This window comes from Peromyscus maniculatus, chromosome 19, assembly GCF_049852395.1.
Source record: "Peromyscus maniculatus bairdii isolate BWxNUB_F1_BW_parent chromosome 19, HU_Pman_BW_mat_3.1, whole genome shotgun sequence".
NCBI lineage: Eukaryota > Metazoa > Chordata > Mammalia > Rodentia > Cricetidae > Peromyscus > Peromyscus maniculatus.
This window is the reverse complement of record NC_134870.1, coordinates 10,654,847-10,676,458: the sequence shown is the minus strand read 5'-3', so window position 1 is coordinate 10,676,458 and position 21,612 is coordinate 10,654,847. Positions and strand designations below refer to the sequence as shown.

General features: G+C 40.9%; 1 protein-coding gene across 1 annotated transcript in view; it reads right to left on the bottom strand.

Moving 5' to 3' along the window:
• Dsg1 (desmoglein 1) overlaps nt 1–8,523 on the bottom strand; it is a 31,627-nt gene extending 23,104 nt beyond the window's left edge. The window contains exons 1-2 of the mRNA XM_076554780.1: nt 8,335–8,523; nt 96–131 (exon numbers count right to left, since the gene is read on the bottom strand). Of these exons, the coding sequence (XP_076410895.1) occupies nt 96–131; nt 8,335–8,382 (84 nt within the window). The 5' untranslated portion in view covers nt 8,383–8,523. The remainder of the gene's footprint in view (nt 1–95; nt 132–8,334) is intronic.
• Between the last annotated feature and the right edge of the window lie 13,089 nt (nt 8,524–21,612).

The following is a 21,612-nucleotide window of genomic DNA, read 5'->3' as shown; positions in this document are numbered from 1 at the left end:
GCCTCAATCTTGGAAATGCTGGGATTACAGATATGCACTTTATGCCTGGCCCTTTTATTTTTCAGTATGGAAAAAATAAATTTGCTTTTTCTTACCTGGACTTGAAATTCACTGTTAACTTCAAGCACCACCTGTAAAAAGCAGTCACAATAGTTCATTTTTAATGAGTGTTTTCAATTCTATGTTAACAGATAACTAAAAACACATAAAAATAAAACTAAACAATGCAAATTTGGGCTCAGTTAATGGTGGTAAATGTTTCTTAGCCGTTTTTTTTTTCTGATTAGGGAACTTCTCTCTGCAGTAAAGCATGTGCTATTAAATAGAGCTCCATTTAAGTTGAATTCCACGCACAGAAGTATCAGGATATATTAAATTATTTTGAATCTAAAAATCTAAAAAAGTCATCACTTAAAACACCAAAATTTGCATGTCAAAGTAATGTGTCTGTTTTTGTTTAAGACATGGCAAATGTATATTTAAAACTTAAGCATTTTTTTTTGCATTCATTGTTTTAAATTGCATTGAGGATCAGTTAACACCAATGTACACCCTTAAGTTTTGTAAATATCTTTTCAAATAAGAGGTATGGAACTTCTAATTGAGTTTTCTCCTAACAGCAAAGCCTGAAACCCATGCTCATAATCAGACGTTAGCACTGATATTAAAAGCTATAGTGTGCTACTCTCATCCACTGGGCCATCTCCCGAGACCCACTGGTACTGGTTATATAGAAACAGCAGCAGCAGCAACAACAGCAATACAAGGCAACAAAGGAATCCACACAGCTTAATGGTTAGGGTGGACAACTGCAGTGTTGTCTATAGAGCCGAGCTTGACTAGAGACCTCACTTACTCCAGTAAGTTCTTGCTGCTTGTGGTATTTTGGGCACCCTTCTCTTGCTCTTGCTTGTGGGTGGGACAGGCCTGCAGGACTGCCTCATCTGTCTGTTTGGAAGTCATTTCTTCATAGCTACACCTCTTGTTTACTCATCTGCTATCTGTTACTGCGTTTCCCTGCCTGGAGTGAAGCGCCAGGTCTTACTGCTTTGGGTAACTGGCCAGGTGACTAAGAACTCTTCCCAACTTTATGAAGCCAGGTCATTCTCTTTCCCATGAGAAGCAACTTAGGCAAAAGACCAAGTAGGTTTCACCACAGTGTCAGACTCACAATTGGATGGGTAATTAAAAAAACCGCCTAGTCTGCTTTTTAAAATGTGGTGGGTTGATGAAAGCTTCTTCTTCTTCTTCTTTTCTTTTTTATTTTTAAATCAGAGTGTAGAATAAATTCAGATACAAAGTATTAGGCTTTTAAAGACAAAATAATGACATGGAAAGATAATTGGGTTGTCAAAAAACTATATATCTATATCTATATCTATATATATATTGTGTGTGTGTGTTTGTGTTTGGTGTGTGTGTGTGTGTGTGTGTGTGTATGGTAATTCTCTGAGCTTTATCTCATTTGGGAAGTGGGTAGACAGACTCTACACAAATACCTTTCCAGTCCTACCATCAAATCCTTGTGTACCGTAGGAGGATATTGAAGTATTTTGGTCATGGGAAAGGCATGCTGAAATTATAGGTTTGAAAGCTTACTTGGACAATAGTCAGTAGGAGCAGTGGGAAGACTTGGAAATTACAGGCTGAAGGCTGTTGGATTCTATGCACCAATCAAAGTAGAGGTGAGGAAGAGCTAAGTAGATGCAAAGGCAATGGGAGCCACAGGGAAAGATCTGGACGGACAGGATCCGCAAGGTTAGAGAGCAGATGGGATGCCAGATAAAGAGCAGGAGGGGTCCCTGGAGCTAGCAGTCCCAAAGAGTGGACTAGGGCCAGAGATAGGACAATGTTCGAGGTGCTAGAGGAACACCATTGAGCAAAACCCTAGCTTGGGTATGTAACGTCGAGGTGCATCCACTCCCATAGAACTGTTAAAATCATGGGAGAATTAGATACTTAGAAAAAGAGGAGGGTGTAGTAAAGAAACGGCCTGTGGGTGAGGATGGCACAGGGAACTCCTACATTTGTTTAACTGGGAATAAGTGCAACGTGGGGGTGTGGGGAGGGAGGGAGGGAAGGAGTGATGGTAGTGGTTGTGAAGAGGTAGGAGAGAGGGAGAGACACGGAGAGAAAGAGACGGGAAGAAAGGACAGTAAAAGGGAGGGAGGCAGATGGAAGGAAGAAAGGCAGAAACAAAAGTGTGCCATGTGGACCGGGGGAGGTAAAATGATTCACAGCTGTCAAAGAAGGGGCATTCAGAGACTGATGGGACACGAAAGTCAGGTGATCTGAAAGACGGAACTGTGTAAAATTTGAGGAAATAGTAGAGTTTCAGTGTCATTTTAGAGGACGTTTTCAGGTAGACAAGACAAAGATCAGCCCTCTCCAAAGAGAACAAGGGGTGGAGAGGAAAGGAAGACAGAAAATTACTTTCCAAGGAATCTTGATGATAAAAAAAGAGAAAGACCAAATGAGCTTTAGGTGTGGGAATCAGCGAAAATTGTGTGGTTGAGGGAGATACTATGTTTGAAGGTTGAGAAGGGGTTTTGATTGGAAAAAAGCCATGTAAAAGAAGTGTGACAGAGAGAGCAGGAGAAGACAGGCTGGGAAAGAGTAAAGAGAGAGGAAGGAGGGGTAGAGAGAGGAAGGATGGGTAGAGAGAGGAAGGATGGGGCTTTTGATACATGGATAGGGGAAGCAAAGTCAGAGAGAAGGTATTCTAAAGGACAGAGCCCTCTTCCCTGGCAGAGGTACGGTGATTTTCTGATGATGGTGGAGAAACTGGGGCTCAGAAACAATTCTGGATTTTGTGCAATGGGAACAGCTGTGGAGATTCCCCCAGAGACATGGGCTGTTGAGGTGTTTAAAAAGACTCTGCTCTCGTGCCCGCTGGAAACTTATGGAAATCTGTCTGAGTCACAGTTTTGTCACAAACATTGAAAACTAAATTCCCTTGGAGTCCAAAAGTTCTGTAACAACAGTAAATAACTCATCTCAGTGAGCTCTTCCCTTTACATCTGCTTCCACAGCCAATCAAAGTATATTTATTTTAAAGCTACAGGATGCAAATTCATGACATTTTTAATGATTATCTAGTTAAAGTAAATTTCAGCAAGTTTTTTTAAAATTAAAATTTGTCTTTTCCATATACTAAAATTTGACTTGAAGGGTAATTTCTTGCTGAGGAAATTTTTTTGTATTTAATAATGGTAAGATAGTGGCAATTTGTTGAATAAAATGTCTTTGTTAACTATTAGGTACATCACAAGGATAAGCTAGAAAGAATAGTAAAATAAAATTTGTTTCTTTACCGAAAAACAAAACGAAAACAAACCAACCAACCAAAGCCAAAAACAAAACAACAAAATCCTTCTTTTGTCTTTCTGTGACAAAGGATATGATGTTGGGATTGGCCATACCTCCATGAGTTAATTTTTCATATTTATTCACGATTGTTCATTTCTTTGAGAAATGTGTACTACAATGTTCTAAGACAGCATAATGGTGCTAAAACAGTGGTTCTCAACCTGTAGGTCATGGCCCCTTTGGGGTCCAATGACTGTTTCACAAAGGTCATATATCAGATATCCTGCATATCAGATATTCACATTACTATTCATAACAGTAGCAAAATTACAGTTATAAAGTAGCTATGGAATAATTTTATGGTTGGGGGTCACCACAACATGAGGAACTGTGTCAAAGGATCTCAGCATTAGGAAAGCTGAGACCCTGAAAGTTCTGGTAAGCTTAGAATGAAATTTGAAGTGGATGCAATGCAATACCACAAAACATTAGGAGAAAGCAACACAATTATTTCTTCACTGATTACCTTGAGAGGATATTCTTTCGATTATGTGTGAGAAAGGAAATACCCCCCAATTTCCCTTTTGGTGTTTCTGTTCAGTACAGTGAGATACTGTGGCTCTCAGTCTTGTATGGAGTCTCTTTGTTGAGAGAGCTGTGAGTGATCCAAAGGTTAATCAGACATGGAGCTTGCCTTCAAATGGCTTAGAGTCAAAGAGTTTCACAAGCAGCAATCAGCTGTTAATTTGTAGGGATGTGATTCTAATTAGACAAGTATGAAAGACTGTACTCCACGCTCATAGAGCAATTAAGAGCATGGATCACCAGCCATTGGCATGAGAAAGGCTGGACCTGTCCAGGTCCATTACAAGAGTTTGCAGGCCAAGCATAACTAGAATGGGCGGCATGACCCAGTACCCTGGAGGGTGTTAACTCAGCGGAAGGAGCAGGAGAAACCTAAGCACAATGCCTTGCAGATCAAGCTTCCTGCCTGTACGTTAAGCAATGTCTCTTCTTATGACACCAGATGTTCGGCACCAGAGTCCTTGTTGAACGCAGAGTAGAGAAGTATCAGAAAGTAAGTGACGTGCACAGGGACCCACACGTCCTTTGTCATCATCCGCCAGCTTCTTCCGATAGCTGCATCTTGATGCGTCCCTCCAGCATTTGTGTGCTAGCTTTTCTCGTCACTGAAATGCCTTCTGCACTGTCACAGCCCTCATTAAGTGAGGATGGAAAGTGGAAGAGGAAGATTTTACTCCTAGATTTTCAGTGAATAAAGAAAGCTTCTGCAGCCGGGCGGTGGTGGCGCACGCCTTTAATCCCAGCATTCAGGAGGCAGAGCCAGGCGAATCTCTGTGAGTTCAAGCCCAGGCTGGGCTACCAAGTTAGTTCTAGGAAAGGCGCAAAGCTACACAGAGAAACCCTGTCTAGAAAAACCAAAAAAAGAAAGAAAAAAAAAAAAAGGAAGCTTTTGCCAATACCACATCTGCAGAGATAATCCAGCTTAACCAGAGGAATAGAAACACTTGATTTCATTCCCTATAAAATCTTGGTCTGAAATGCTCTCCTCAGCAGTGCACAACAATTTAATATATGTACAAGAAAGCGTCAGAGTCCCTTCAGGACTGTCTTCTGTTGGGTCCATACCAGCAGTTTAGTACTTTTCTTGGTGTCAGTGAACTTCAGTACTTTCTTTTTTGGTGTCAGTGAATGTAAATAAGAGAACTTACAATGTCAGGTTCAAATAAAGAAAGTTAATCAACTATGTCATAAATGAGTACCATTTTAACTCCTGTTTGTATTCTTAAAAAGTTTAACAAAGCTCAAATTGTAGGGCTAGTTTATTGGGTGTTAGTTAATTGAATGAAGTAGTAATCTCATAAAATTATCATAAAAAGAGTAAACTAGAGCCTGGTCTAGAGGTGCGTGGCTGTAACCCAAGCATTTAGGAGGCTGAGATAGGAGGACATAGACCAGCCTGGGCTACTACATCGCGAGTGCAGGCTAGCCTGGGCTGCAGAGTAAAACCTTCAATCAAAAATCTAAAATGAAGAAAAATCCAAAACTATGACGAGCATCATTTTTGTTAACAGATAAAATAAGTTTCTTCTCTGTTCTTAGAACTTAATCTGCAGAATGTGCCTCTACAGAAAAGGATGTCATCAGATTTGTGCTCATGTTTAGCGGAGTAGTCAGATGTGGTGACTTTGCAGGTGATTTTCCCAGCAGTCCCCAGAGTTCTCAGATCTTACTGTGCTCCTTCTCATGGAGGTTAAGGATTTCCTTTCATAATCATCACATCTATCTGCACAGATTTTTTTTTCCTGTTTGATGCACAGGTATAACACTGTTCTCTGGCAGGAGAAAATTATAACTACTTCCTGCATATAGATAGATGGAAAGATAGATAGATAGATAGATAGATAGATAGATAGATAGATAGATAGATAGATAGATAATAGGAGAAGGAAGGGGAGGAAGAGGGAGAAGGGGAGGAGGAAAAGGCAGAGAAGAAAGAGGAGGGGGGAAAGAGTCAACCCATGCCTTCAGCTTGTAGTGCTGTAACAGATGTGAGCTACCATCTGTCCAGTAGAAGTCTGGATTGGTAGAAAGCTCATACAGCAGCCTTGGTCCCTTTAGGAGCAGCTTCTCTGCTTAGTCTCTGTGGTCTACCTTACTAATTTGGACAAAGCTTAAAGCACCCACTTCCACATGTGCTGAGCAGGTCATGCAATATACCACCAACACATAATTGCTAAGCTCTCTAAATAGCTTTATATGAAAATATTATCATTTTAAACATCTTAAATATATTTGCATTTTTCTAAATGTATTTCTACCATGTATTTTCATTTATTGACTTTGAGCAGTGAAGACTATAAAAACTTTATTTATTTATTTATTTTTAACCTTTTCCTTTGATAAAGAAAAACACACTCAGTGAGACAAGAGACAGAAGACTGGGATTGCAAGTCATCTGCTAAAATTAGTAGTGAAAATAGGACCTTCAAAACCTTCAAAAGTGAACCATCTTACCAAAAATGCTGTATTAACCTGAAAATAAAGTGTTTTAATTCATTACAGTAAAGCTTTCTAAAGAGGGGCTGGCACAGTGGTAAAGGGCACACACTGCTCTTCCCGAGGACCTGAGATCAGTTCTTAGCACCCACATTCATTGACTCACCATTGCCTATAATTCCAGCTCCAGGGAACCCACACACTTGTTGCATACATTTACACAGACTCACACATACATACACCTAAGTGAAAACAGATAAATATTGTAAGGCATCTGAGAAATTTGTGCTGGATTCCACAGTAAATATGGCCACAGACTCCCCCTCTTCCCTCTTCCCAAGACTAATTCACAGACACAGACATGCTGACAGACACAGACACACACACACAATCCAAGCTTAGAGAGTAAAGTATAAATTCTCAGAAGTTTCTCTCTCTGGGCTGACAGTTCCATAAGAACTTTGATAAAATGATGTATTTTACTGATGAATGACTAACCAGGAAATAGCTGTTTGGAGGAATTTCATAAGATGCAATTAATTAGAAATAATCACAGAAATCAATAAAGAATTACTTATCAATTCAATAAAAGCATACAGTTGTTGGAACTGCATTAATGGATGGAAATGCTACAATAAGCCAAATTTATATGAAATTAAAAATTAAAGTATTCGATTATTTAGCAATAGACAAACATTCCTGTGGTCAAATGATCTGCTATATAATACTCATTGATCTTTGCCATGGCCCAGGTTGTGACATTAACTGAACCTAAAAATCCACTAAAAAGCCTATAGAATAAAAGTCACATTTAAAAGGCAGCTTAGAACTAAAGCCATTGAGAGTCATTTATAACTACATGTTACTGCTCACAATTCCCTTGCCCTTTTATTATTCACTTCTGGGAACTGAACTCAGGACCTCATGTATGCTAGGCAAGTGTCCCACCATTGAATGAAATCCCCAGCCCTATGACCCCTCTTAATGAATAAACTGAATTCAAATTAGCCAGCATATAGTAAACCAAAACTCTAACTTGTTACAATACCAATTCAACATTCCAGTTCAAAAATTAAGCAAGTAAAAACAGATAAGAGCCACATCCTGCCAAAGCTGGAGGGGGATTTACCTGGCACTTGCCTTTTAAGATTACATTTATCCTACTTTGAACTTTGAGAAAGACTATGACTTTAAAGCTTACTGCTGAACATTGATATATTGGTGTGGCACATTTATCAACTCAAAGAGAAAGCGAATGACCCATAGAGGGGCAACAATAAATCATTGCACTGCATGGTCTGACCATCAGATGTGCGGCTTCTGTACCACATCAATAATTACGTTTACCCCTTAATTATGCTCATTCCCTCACCTGCTCTATTAGTTACAAATCTCCTGTACTTGCAGTTTTTGACATTAGCAATGGCATTTTAATTCAAGTTGCAAACAGTGTAGGGTTTTGGGTGTTAGTTGAATGGAGTCTGACAACATCTGGAAGGGAAGAGGGTACTAGGACGGTGAGGCTCATCACAACATCTGCAATCCTAATGTATATGAAGTCTTTCATGGCTTTAAAACATGCCATCAGTCTGTCAATCAAAAGATCCAAAGAAGGGGAAAGTGTTTAGACTGAAAACTCAGACACACCTGGAATATTTAGTTCAAAAGCCCCATCCCCGCCAATGAGAATTTGAACAAGCAAATACAGCAACTTTAGGACTTTTTTTTCAGTTCAATATTTTCCCAGAGTGACCAATCGGTATCTGGGATGTCAGAGACATGGTATGATGAGTGGACTCTGCGGCATTAATATGATCTGGAGTCTTCAATTAAAGAGAGAAACACCACTTAAAATCCCAGTTCATAAAAAAAACCACCTTGTCATTAACATAAACTTTTAATGGTTTAGCAGAGAAGTGCCTGCAAATAACATTCTCTGAAAAGGCCTTCTCGGTCATGCTGAGGCTGGAGGGTGAAGAGTGGCTTTCAGCAGAATCCACTTACCAGGAAAGTGAGCAGCGCGGCAGCTGTTCTGAAGGAGTGCCAGTCCATCGCTGCCGCTGGCTTCTGTTACATCCACGACCAAGGGAGTTTTGTTTGTTCTTCTCTGCTCTTTTCCTTTCTCCCACTCAGCTGGTGTCTGATTAAAATAATTTCCTAGTAGATGTTCTTACATGCAGGCTTTGAGGTGTTTCTGCCTTCCACTGGGAGAAGGAGGGAAGGTACGTATAACCAGTCTGGATCCCCACCCTAAAAACTTGGGCTGGTCTCAGTGAAATGCTTGACAAGATCATCATTGCTCCCAGGTAAAAACCCAGGGACACACCCTTCTGCCAGCTGGAAAGCTGCTCTCTATGGGGTAGGATGTGCCTCTCTACTGAAGGCTTTTGGTGACAGACAGTCAAAATGGCCAAAGCATGGGGCTCCTGTTCGTGCTGAGGGCTCCACAGCGGCTAGGAAGTTAGCTCCTCGTCAGACTGAGAAGGAGAGTGTATCTGGAGAGTCCGTGTCGTTCATAGGCTTGCACAGCTTATGTTCAGAGCCAAACCCTCAGGTCACAGTAGAAAATTATAAGCTTTTCATTTTAGTAGATGTTAGGAAAGGTGCAGCTATTTCCTAAGCTCTTAAGAGAAGAAATTGCTAATGATTAGTGACGACTTTTTTTTTTTAAAAGCATTTCTGAACAGACAAGACATAACCCTTACACTCATTTGGTTCTCTGTGTAATTCCTTTCAGTGACCTGTTTAAGTCCCGGGAGGCCTCTATTTTCTCTCTATGGATGTTTTTTTCTCTGCCTTCAATTTTCTCCTCTTTCAGAGTCCGTCCTTTGAAAAGACAGTAAAGCAAACTTGAAAACTGAGCCCAGGTAGATGTAAAGGAAACAACCACAGCCCCCAGTCAAAATCCTGTTGAGGTCCGGTGTTGAAATACTAATGAGAAAACAGCAGATGCACTCCAGGTGAGGTGGGTTAAAAGTCAGTGACGATTCCCAAGCACAGGGCCAAGACTGCACACTGAGCCAATTAGAGCACAGGGAAAGGCTGCCCATACATGCAGAGCTGCAAGAGCTTGAGGTTAGCAAGAATGTTGACCCATACGAGGCAACGTTCAGAAACTCTCTTGGGATATCTTCTCTTAAATACTGTCTCAGGAACCCTATTGGAGCTGGATATCGCCAGCGTTTGCTATGGCACGCTGAAGCAAGACCTGTGTGATAATATGTAGATTACTGTCAGAGAATGCTAAACATATCCCAGAACAGAGAGAGCTCTCTGGGGGCCAGTCTACAGAATGTTGTCATTTTGCTCTGGGTATGTGGCAACAGTTACTTGACAGTGGTTTGAAATGTCACATAACTCATTGTAGCACTCAGAGGGGTGGATAAAGGGAGCCTGTGTGTGCAGTTGGTAAAAATGCTTGTGGTAGGGATTGGCTGGTGTGAATAAACAACGTAAGAGAGGAGCAGACAAAATTCCTCATTAGTAAATGGGAATGTGAGTATCCGTCTATGACACTCCAAACTATGACTTAGTTTGAACAACGCGTTTGTAGGTGGATCATGTGGCCAGGAATGACAGAACACTCACTGGTCACTGAAGGCAGGAAGACTGACTCTCATAGGCTGTCAGTGACAAGAAAGTGGTCTATCCATCTGGAATTCTGGGCTTGGTGCCAGCGAGCGCATGGACCTCCTTCATCCATTGAATTATCTTTCCCTGAGCCCATCCCTGGCTCCACCCTAACTCAAGGCCTTTTTCCAACAATCCCAACCAACCAGATGGTTTGGGGGACAGCAACTTATCTAGCAGCTTTTGGGGGAGGAGTTAGGGTGGAGCCCCAATCTTTCTGAGTAATGGCAGTCTCAACAGGAGAGGAGCTCCATCAAGCAAAGTGAGGCGGGCGCTTACAAGTCATCCTTTCTCTTCATTGGCCTCTTTCCTCATCTTTTCATTTTCCCAGTGCCGTCTAAGTTTCGACAACGCAGATATAGTCACCACTCTGTCCAATACGGAGGCCACTGACTGTTAATTGCCTGATGAGCATTTGAAATAGGACCATTGCAAGGTGCATTTATTTACTTCGTATGTAGTGCAAATATATGTATTTGTACGTGTGTGCTACTTTTATTCCCATTTCCAACTAGCACTTAATTTTTAAGGCAAAGTTTCTTTACATAGCCCAAGCTGGCCTTGAACTTAGCACCTCCTTGCCACAGCCTCCCTAGAGCTAGTCTTGAAGCTGTGTGCCAAAGTGTCTGCTCATCCTTTCATTCCCCTTCCTTTCAGGAATTCCCTGAATCGTAGGCCCAGACGCTTTCCTGCCTCTGTGCTGTTCCTGTGCCCTGATGCTGAGGAGAGACGAAACTTTCAAGCAGACTGCGAATCTCTTCTTCCCCCTCTTCACGTGTTTCCAGTTCTTCCAAGTGGTCTCCTTGTGGTGGCCCCTTCCTCAATGTGGTGTAACTGTTACGCAGTTTGCATCTGTCCATCTCCACACATTCCAAACCGCCCCTCAGTGTTGGTGACTATGTATGTGAGTTTCATTTCATAGACATTTCATGAAATTTGGCGGGGGCAGAGGGTATTTTTGAGTTGGAGTTCCCCGAGTGAGCTGACCAAGTTTGACAATGGGATCAGAATTCTGGTGAAGGGATTTTCTTTTAAACCCCAGAATGTTACCTTAAAGGGATGACATTTCTGCATTTGCTCAGCACTTGGGATAGCATAGCCCTTTCTTGTAAGACACACACACACACACACACACACACACACACACACACACACACACACACATGCACACACACACACACACACAATCCTTAAGGGTAATAGATTTTACTGAGCTTGCATTCTGTTGGCATAACTAAAAGAATCCACTGCTTATCTAAGTTCGTTTGCAGAGTGCTTACAGCTTGGAGGAACCTTTGAGAATGTGCCACTTTGACATATGCGAACCTCTGACTTCAGTATGGGTCAAAATTATTCTCCCCAGCCCTACACATTCTCTTATGTAGGACAGCTGAGGGGCTTTCAGCTACAGTGCTGTGTAAACCCAGGCGGTGGTGCAGGCCTGTAATCCTGACATTCTGTCGTCCTCAGCTACAGAGTAAATTTGTGGCCAGTTCATAAAGTTTGTTTTACATCTGTACTAACTTTCCAGGGATAGAGTGTTTCATGTTGCTCAAAATGAGATGATGTCTTAATGAGTTAGTGTCATACACATCGATATCCAAAAGATGCATCTCTGCCTTATATGAATAAAAGTGCAGTTTTATGCTTATTAGATTCTTGGCTCAACAAAGCTGCTTTGGTAGTAGTTATGGGGACTTTCAGGGAAGTTTAAACAGGATTACTAGAGAATTAATATGAGGTTTGCTAGGGTAGGTCACAATACATATTTATATATTTATATACACACACATATATCATATATGCTTGATTATGAAAAGAACTCTTGTAATAATGTAAATTCCTGATCATTAAGCAGTTAAAATAGATGAAATAAATACAGTAAAATGTTAACAACTATTAATGTTCAATGGTAGCATAAGGTATTCTCTCTGATTTGTTTTTTTGAAAGTTTCTATAATAAAATAAAAGTAATAGAGTAGAGTAGGTGTGAAAAATTATAAACATAGATCAAATCTGGCTCTCTGACTGTTTTTGTCTATAATTGGAATGCCACCAGACTTACAGTTTCTATGGGTAATTTCATTCTGCATAGGCAGAGTGAGTTTTGTAGAGAGCAGGGTATCTGAAAAGCTAAAAAATATCAGTCTAACCTTTATCAACAGTGGTGAATGAAATCTGTTCAGAATGGTTTTCATTAAGGTTTTGAGAACAGTCTGTGAACAGGTAAACAATTCGCTTCAGTTTTTTTTTTCAGAAATTATTGTCTTTGCTGTGTTTTTAAAATTCAGTTCCACCATTTCTTAGGACTATTATGGACCTACAGTGGTTGTGGGGGAGATAAATACAGATCACAAAAGTTCCCATTTATTTCCCATTGGTTAGAGTGTGAACTGGTGTAGCCCCTGTGAAAATCAGGATAGAAGTTTCTCAAAAATCTAGAAATAGACTGACCCTATGACCCATTTATACCATTCCTGTGCCTTGTCCCAAAGGACTCTCTATCCTGCTATGGAGATGCTTCCCATTCACGTTTATTGCTGATCTTTTCACAACAACCAGGAAATGGAAATAGCCTAGGTGTCCAGCAGCTGATGAATGAATAATGAAAATGTTGTACACATACACAATGGAATATTACTCAACTGTAAAAAAAATGGAATTGGGAAATTTGTAGGTAAATAGATGGAGCTGGAAATAACCATTCAGAATGAAGTAACCTAGACCCTGAAAGACAAAAACCTCATGTTCTCTCTCATACATGGATGCCAGCTTTGAATCTTTAGTTATGTGGGCTTAAACTGGAGTACATATAGAAGTCAGGAAATTAGTGAGGCCCATTGAGGTGAATTTTATGGGAGAGGGATAGAACACAGGTGGTATGAAGAGGAAATGGGAATAATAGATCATGAAGGGCTAAATGGGGTAGGAGGTAGGAGGACAGGTTAGAGGAGGGAGTATGAGAAGGTTTTAAAACTTAAAACCTTTGAAATATCCATACGGAAATCTATTATTTTGAAGACTTCCTAAAATATATACATATAGTAAGGGGACAATACTTCCCATAGACACCATAGGCTATTAAATGAAAAGCCCAGTGCTTGAGGCTCTCATCGACACCCCAAACTTTCCAGGCTCTTGTCGTTGCTTTTGGTTATTCCCCAGAACTTGATTGTAAGACCATATTGCTGAAGACATCACATACTTGGATAAAAAGACAATGAAAACTCAAGCTGGTACTGACATCGAAGCCTCATGCCCAAATGCCTAGATTTCATAGTGCTGGGTGTTCTACACATATTATGAGGGAAGAAAAGTCATGGGCAGTCTCACCGGCCAGCTGCGAACACTGAAAGCTACACTAACAACTGTCTTGACAGAGGATGCTCTGGTCCAATACCAGCACGAATTACAGTTACAGCAGTGACTATGGTGGTTAGAATGAGAACCTCTCCCACAGGCTCAGATGTTTGAATGCTTGGTTCCCTGTTAGTGGAGCTGTTTGGGGAAGATTAGGGGGTGTGGCCCCATTGAAGGAAGTGTGTCAGTGGGGGTGGGTTTGAGGTTTTAAAATCCCATGCCGGGCCCAGTCTCTGTCTCCCAGTCTCTCTGTCTCTCTGCCTCTGCCTCTGTTTTTTTTTTTTTCTCTCTCTCTCTCTGCCTGCTTGCTTGCCTGTGGATCAGTATGTAAGCTCCCAGTCCCATGTCTGTCTGCTTGCTGCCATGCTTCTTGCTATGATGATAATGGACTAAAACCTCTGAAACAGTAAGCAAGTCCCTAATTAAATACCTTTTTAAATAAGAGTTGCCCTGGTCATAATGTCTTTTCACAGCAATAGAACAATTACTAAGACAGTGGCAGATCAATTTATTGCTGGATTTAAAATCTGCTCCATAAAATGGAACTCATGTTGGTATCAGTAACTGAACCAAAAAACCTGTGACTTGCAAAGTCCATAAGTCATAAAACCTAATCCTTTTATTCTGCAAAATGGCCATAGTAATAAACTGTCCCCCCAAGTTCTTACCTTTATACCTATATATTAGTGCATCTCTCAGCCCTCATCAAGGTAGCTTCCTTTTGCAGTAGATGGCCATTAGCACAGAGACCCAGAATTGGCCATATGTGGAGAATAAGAGACTATGGAGCAGTCATCTCTAAATAGGATATCTATATCACACTCCTCTTTCCACATTGTTGGGAGCACAGTATAAAGGTCCTTGTGTTCATAGACTTCCAGACAAACAAGGAATGTTAAGCCCACAGGATTGTCTTACCAATGGGAAAGATGAAAAATGTGTTCTTTTATCCAGAAAGCTGAGAATTGGAAGTGATTAATAGCCTGATGATCTGTGCTATTTGTTGGGCCAGGCCATGTCAAGCTCTTACAACCAAGACCAGAGGTGGTTAGAAACCTAATTGACCCTTACAGTCAGGGGTTCCTCAAGGTCCCACAACTAGGACCAGGAGTGGCTAATAGCCCAAATGACCTCTATGCTATCTGTAGGACCAAGACCAGACCAGACCTTTAGGCCCTTAAGCTAGCACAGGTAGCCTATCTCTAGAACCCATCTTCTTGGAAGGAATGACATGCACCCTGAGTTGAGTGAAAGGCTCCCTTGTGCACTAAGGATTGTATTACACCAGGATTTTTTTCTCCAAATTATACTGGGCTTAAATGTGTCGGGAATAAACCTCCTGATATCAGACTCTTTAGAAGTCCTGATCCAGGTTCTTGAAGTCAATCTGACCCAAGTTTTCATTCTCATCTCCTTGCTGTTCACCTCTCTGTCTGACACCTGCAGAGACCCCCTCACCAAGGCACAGAAATTATCATGGAAAAAGAAGTGGAAACATTGTAAAGTCTAGAAGTAGTAGATGTCTGTAGTGAAACAATATCTTCCAGATATTCCAGATATTCCAGGGCTGTTGTACACATCAGCTCACAGTAGCTATGGCTGTAAGCATAAGACCTGAACATGATCAAGCCAGCCAAAAATCCCACGGGGACATGGGAGGGGCTCCTAAAACCCCACCCCTAGCTGAGGACCTATTGGCAATTGATGGCTGCTGGGGGAGGGAGAGTCTGTTTTCTCCAGGGATACAGTCTCAGGGAGGTTACCTAAGCTCAAGTAGAGTGTCTTATGTTCAAGAACACACAGGCAGCTCCAAGCAGACTCAGTGGATTAAAAAACAAAACAAAACACAAGAAGTTAGGAGAGATGAGTAGTGGGAGTAATAGAAGAGGAATTGGAGGGGAGGGAATGGATGTAGATTTGATGAAAACATGTTATAAGCATGTATGAAATTATCAAACAATAAAAACAAATTTTAAAAGGTTCTCATCACAAAGATGATGGTAATTTGTCTAGATCTTAAATTTCCCTTTTAGGATAATAATTTCCATATTAAGGAAGATAGATGAAGAAATCTACAAAGGAGATTTGGGGTTTTCCACGATGACCATGCTCACAACAAATGGAGAACAAAGGCAGAAAGGAATTTTTATTTCTCAAGCCATTAATTGTGAGAGGTTGGTGAGGGACAGAGCAGGGACCAACTATGAAGGGTTCTGATGGCCCTGCTGAGGAATGAGTGTGATGCTCTATGGCACAGAGATCCACTGTAAGGTATTAGCCTGTCAATATCACGTGTTATGAGTTTGTCCAGTAAGCTTTGTGAGGAACAGTTAGAAAAGAGACGCTAGGGAGCCACATTGGAAGCAATCATAATAGTTAAGGCAATGAGCCTGAGCTAGGAAAGGATGCTGGAGACATAATGGAGTTGAAGCAGATTGTCCGAGTGGAGGCTACATGGCAGTAAAGGATTGGGGAAGTGAGGGTTTGGGAGGAAAGCTTTCTTTCTTTAGAAATTAGATGCAGAAGGAAGATAATTGATTTAAAGTATATTAACATTTTGTCACATTAGTCTTCCTCTCTATTTCTCCACATATGTTTCTTGTTTTGATTTTGTTAAAAGATTTGAATGTAAGTTGAAGGTAGCATGTTACTTTAATTCCAAGTGCTATACTTTGTATCTTTTAATAACAGACTTTTGCTGCATAATAATAGCCTAAGTGTCTTTGATGCAAGAAATATCAAAAGAATAATGATGCTTATCATCCCTGGTACATTGACTGAAAAAGAATTCGCAAGACACATGAGCTCGTGGGACTCCTTGGATGAGAATGTCGAAGAAAAGCAAGCTCTCACTCAGAGATTATCGACAGCTGAGAAAGAGCAAAAACAGAACTAGAAAACTTTGATGTTACTCCTCATTTTAAAATGAAAAGCTGGAATGCAAATAAATTGCATAGTCACCAAACTAAAACTTTTGTATCATAAAAGCAACATTCTTGCCGGGCCGTGGTGGCGCACGCCTTTAATCCCAGCACTCGGGAGGCAGAGCCAGGCGGATCGCTGTGAGTTCGAGGCCAGCCTGGGCTACCAAGTGAGCTCCAGGAAATGCGCAAAACTACACAGAGAAACCCTGTCTCAAAAACCAAAAAAAAAAAAAAAAAAAAGCAACATTCTTAGTGTCACATTATTCAAGTGAAGGAAAAATAATTCAGTTATTAGATGCAGTGTATAATGAAAGAAACACATGCCACTCAAAGTACCAACTGTAAATGTAAAGTACTTCATAGTGAAGCTAAGAAGAGTGCAGAGCTCATGTGATGAAACTTGAAAATTTCCTCAGGGATATAGAGACAACATGGATAAAAAAAAAACAAAACAAAAAACACTTTGCTTTTGTGCAGAGAAACTCAATATTGTAAGCAGACCCCTAAGTGCATACATGTGTGTAGGTGTGCTTGTGCATGTGTGTTCATGTGTGTATTAAGAAATGATCTCCTGTCTAAAAAAAGACAACTTGTTAATGCTGAGAAACATGACTAGGCTCTTGGAAGGAAGTTAGCCTACTCCTCATACCAGAGAAATCTCCAATAGAGTGAAGATTTTGCTGAAAGAGAAGCCTACTCTATAATCCCTGGAAGCTCAAGCCAGACTAAGTCCCAGCATGGGGAGGGCAGGTGACATGAGGTCCCACGCCTGTCTGAGGAGCTAGGGGCAACTGAGAGCCGCTGGAGGCAGAGTCAGGACTGTGTAGTCCCTGATAAGTTGCTGCACTCCACATGGGCAGCACAAATTAGGACCTGATGGGTAGAAAGACATATAAAAAAGAGGATACAAAGTTGGGTGGGTAGGGAAGTGGGGTGGATCTAGGAGGAGTTGGGGGAGGGGTGAATATGGTCAAAACATACAAAATTCTCAAAGAATTAATGAAGGTTTTTTTAAAAAATAAAGAAGATGCCTGTTGTAGGAGAAAACAACTGAGTGAAGATTTAAGTACTTGAAGTACTTTGAATTGAGTGCTACCTGTGCCAACCCGGAATGCATAAAATAAAAGGCTGGTGACTTTTGCCAACAGGGAAGTTGAAAGTCTATCTGATAAGTAAACATTAGCACAGAAGAAAAGTGGTAAATTAGGGCAAGACCATTTACACGTGTAAAATACAAGGGTCCGGTTTCCATAACACAAAATGGGCACTTGTGAACCAGTAAGAAAGCCCATGATCCAACCATAGCAGGAGCTGTCACTAGAGCGGCCACTCAACAGATGTGCAGTGACTAACAGGCAGACGGAAAGATGGCTGACCTCAGTCAGAAACAAAAATAACACCGACCGACAACAAAACAAACAAAAAGTGTTTCACCAGTCAGGCGAGCCTTTGACATCAAAACATTAGACAATACCTTTTGAGGAAGAGGATAGGAAACCCGGGAAGCACCTCTCTGCAAGTGAGAATTTGTGTTGGCTTAATGTGCTGGGCTGGCAATTTGACAAAGTCTAACAAAAATTAAAAGTGCATAAGCACTTTGTTGCAACAAGCTTTCAAGATATATTTTAATTGTGTGTGTGTGTGTGTGTGTGTGTGTGTGTGTGTGTGTGAATGTGCACAGAAGCCAAAGTGTCAGATCCCCATGAAACTGCTCGATGTGAGTGCTGAGAACCAAATTGAGGCCCTCTGCAAAAGCAACATGAACTCTGAAGCCCCGAGCCATCTTTCCAGCCCTGGATGCAGCAATTTTCATGCTCTGAACTTAGTCACAGGTATAGAAATTCAATAGATTATAAATCAAATGTGAGAATATTTGCTGCATTGCTGCTGATAGAAAAGTGAAAAATTGCAACAACCTACATGCCAATCACAACAGAGTTGGCAGAGTAAACTGTTGGACATTTGCATAATGAAAAAACTAGGAGATACATCTAGGTGCCAATAGAGGAAGATGTCGAAGTCATAGTAAGTGTGGTAACTGAGACAAGATGGAAATGAAAACTATGTTATGGATACATATCTATAGATGCCCAAAACTTGTCTGGAATTTTTCACATAGATCTTCATATAGGACAAGGAAATGCTTAATTTTATACCCTTTCAAGCTATTTCAATAGTTGAAAACACTCTTACTTTATAATAAACAATGAAAACATTTTAGGCTTCATGGCTGTCACTCTGGTGTGGTGTGAGCCTACAGTCAAGTTGAACGACCATCTGCAACAGAGAGGCACTAGAAGACTGTCAGTTGAAACGCACTAATGAAATTGCTTGGTGGAAGAAGCTGTCTAAAGAGGGCCTAGAGAGAAAGGCAGAAGATGGTACCTGAGGAGGAACTCCTCCCTACATTTGCTTAGAAAAAAGTCAACACAGAAGACAGAAAAGTGCTCAAGCCAGTTCTGTTCCATGTAAATTCAAATCATAGTCAAGGCTTCAGCACAAAAGGCTTCTAGAGGAGTCCAGAAGATCAGAGAAGCATGAGAACAGAGCTATCCCTCCTCAGTGTGTGTGTGTGTGTGTGTGTGTGTGTGTGTGTGTGTGTGTGTGTGTGTACACTTCAGTGTATGTGTGCAGGTTGCATGTGTTGGGAGGGAGGCCAGAGATCCACATCCACTTTCTTCCCTTACTGCCCTTCACTTTGTTTTTGAGGCAGGATCTCTCCCTGAGCTGGAACTTGCTTGTTTACTCTATTGGCTGGCTGGGAGCTCCCTGCACCATCTCCAGCACAGGGGTTACAGAGATGGGCCACCACACTATGATCTCGTGTGGTTGCTAGGGATGGAACTTAGACTCTTATGTTTGTGCCATCACCATTTTATCTCCCGAGCCCTTCCCCCAGGCCCCCAAACATGAACGTTTTCCTTCTGAGCTTTCTAGCTATTGGCTTTTTGTTTATCTGCTCCTGTATTTTCCCTTAACTAGTCATCCAATGTGTCCTTTAGGGCTTGGTTCTCACTCATAGTTTCCTCTAAAGTGATCTCACACAATACCAACTTGTAGGAACTGCATCAGAGTCAGCCTTTTCCCAAACACCAGACCTCTACATCTACAAGTTTCCTTGATAGCTTAGAATTTGCAAATATAATTGGAATTCAGTGGGTTCAAAACTCATGCTCCCATCATCAGCACTGGGCAAATGGGGTTGAAGACAGCCATCTATCTGTGTAAGACAGAAAGAAGCCCAGCAAGTGCTATGAATCTTTCTCTTCTTACTCTTTCAGGTTCGATCCATCACCAAGGTCTCCTGATTTTTCATCTAAAATATCTCAAGTAACACCCCTTCTCTCCATTTTGGTAACTTAACTAAGCGATTATTTTCTTTCCCCTGGGTTGTTGATATACCATACTACCAGGTCTGCTTCCACTGTGGTAAGTATGGATACACCATACTAGTGACTGCAAGTAATGTCAAAGAGTAACCCTGAGATGACCAGTTAAGAATCTAGCAATTAAAAAAACCTCACAGACCTTTAGAATAAAGGGAAAGAAAAGACTTTGGTCTCAGGTATGTGGTGTGTGGTTGTCTAGAACCTGCCTGATTTTCAGGTTCAACTTATACTTCATTCTTATATCACATAAGAGTGACCATCACCTTGCTACAGCCTCTTCGCAATTAGTCTAGAAGCAGCTTATGTTTATATGTTTGATTGCTTAACATCTATACTTTCTACTGGACTGTTATGCACAGGTTCTGCAAACAAAGCAAATGACATTGCTTTGTAAATACTTTTGAATTAATTGACAAGTAAACAAAAATAAAGTGAAGGTTCAAGAATAAAGCATATGTGTTTCAAATTTTATTGAGAAATATGAGCAGGTGAAATTAAGTGCCTAGAAACAACAAACAGATTTAGTGAATTCTAGAACCATCTCGGACAATGAGAGGGTGGACTTTGGAAAGAGTGCCCCCACAGCTGGACTAAGGGCTGTTCTGGGAGGCAAAGAAAAGGAAGTTATGAATGGTCTGATGAGTGGTGATTAGGAGACACAAGGCATGAGGTCTCCTGGGGTAAAAAGAGACATCAGAAGTGAATGGGATCTCCAGGAACAGCAGACTGAGGCCCCAAACCTTCACTTAGAGTTCACATGCTTGGAAGTCAGATCTCAAAAGGTTTAGGGTGTGGCTCTGGGAAGTGGTGTTTATGAATGCATGAATTATGGTCTGGAGCTGTGTGTATTCTCCCTGAAGTGACCAGGTTCTCAAAGAAGCTCCTCCCTTCCCTTGGCTTGTCTTGCATGGGGACCTAATAAGTGTGCAAAATATATCAGTTAAATTAAGCTCCATTTTTTAGAAATTGACAACCTGTTCTTGTAGTATTTATTTCAACTCTGCCTCATGGTAACCTCTGTACAAATTCAACCTCATTACAGTTTCTTGAATGAATAATTAAATAATTAATGTTCATTAAATCAACTGCTTTCTCATTACTTGGTCTCAAACAATGAGATAGGTATGTATAACATGTATATGTGCACTGATATTTTATAAAACTTTTCTACTATTGATGACTTCAAGGATTCAGTTGCAGTTGTAGCGAGTGAGCAGAGGGTAGAGTCTGGCAATTATGACAAGGGTTACAACAAGAAACCAGAGAACAGGTTTTTAAAACATGTTTCTGGTTTGGCAGAAGTTTTTTTTTTTTTTCTCAACTCAAGCTACTGCAAACATCATCAAAATTCCATGATACAATCAGTGAGGCACTTTGAAACGCTGATGACTAACCTCTGCAACTCACATCCAAGCTGTCCGACTTGTATATTCTGAGTCACAGAGTGGTGGACTTCCAGGCAGTGAGAAGACACCCAGCAGAATCTGCATATGGTCAGAGACATTCAGAATGTGACAGTAACGCCCAAGTCTGTCAGGATCTTGGGTCTATGTTTTACCATGAACCCTAACCCAAACCAAACTCTAACCAAATTCAAACTATACTTCACACTGGAGATATGGTAATAAATGTCTTGTATAAAAAGCATATAGAAATTATTTCTAAGAATGTAATGGAAATGTGGATTTGGGGGTGGGGGACTAGATTTTACATCATTCAGTCCATCTTTTAAGAGAACGGGCCCAGGAAACTATTTAGATAAAGTTTCCATAATGAAACAGATGTCTTTTCAAATTTGAAGACATTTGATGTGGGAACATGGTTGTTAGTAAGATGTGTACCACAATGTTCTAATGTGTGTATCAGAAATATCCTAAAAATGAGCAGAGACTGAAGACTCCAGAAATCTCTACGTGAGATGCTCTGGTTAGTTTACAGGATTTCTGACTGTATGGCTGCTGCTCCTGATTAGAGAAAAT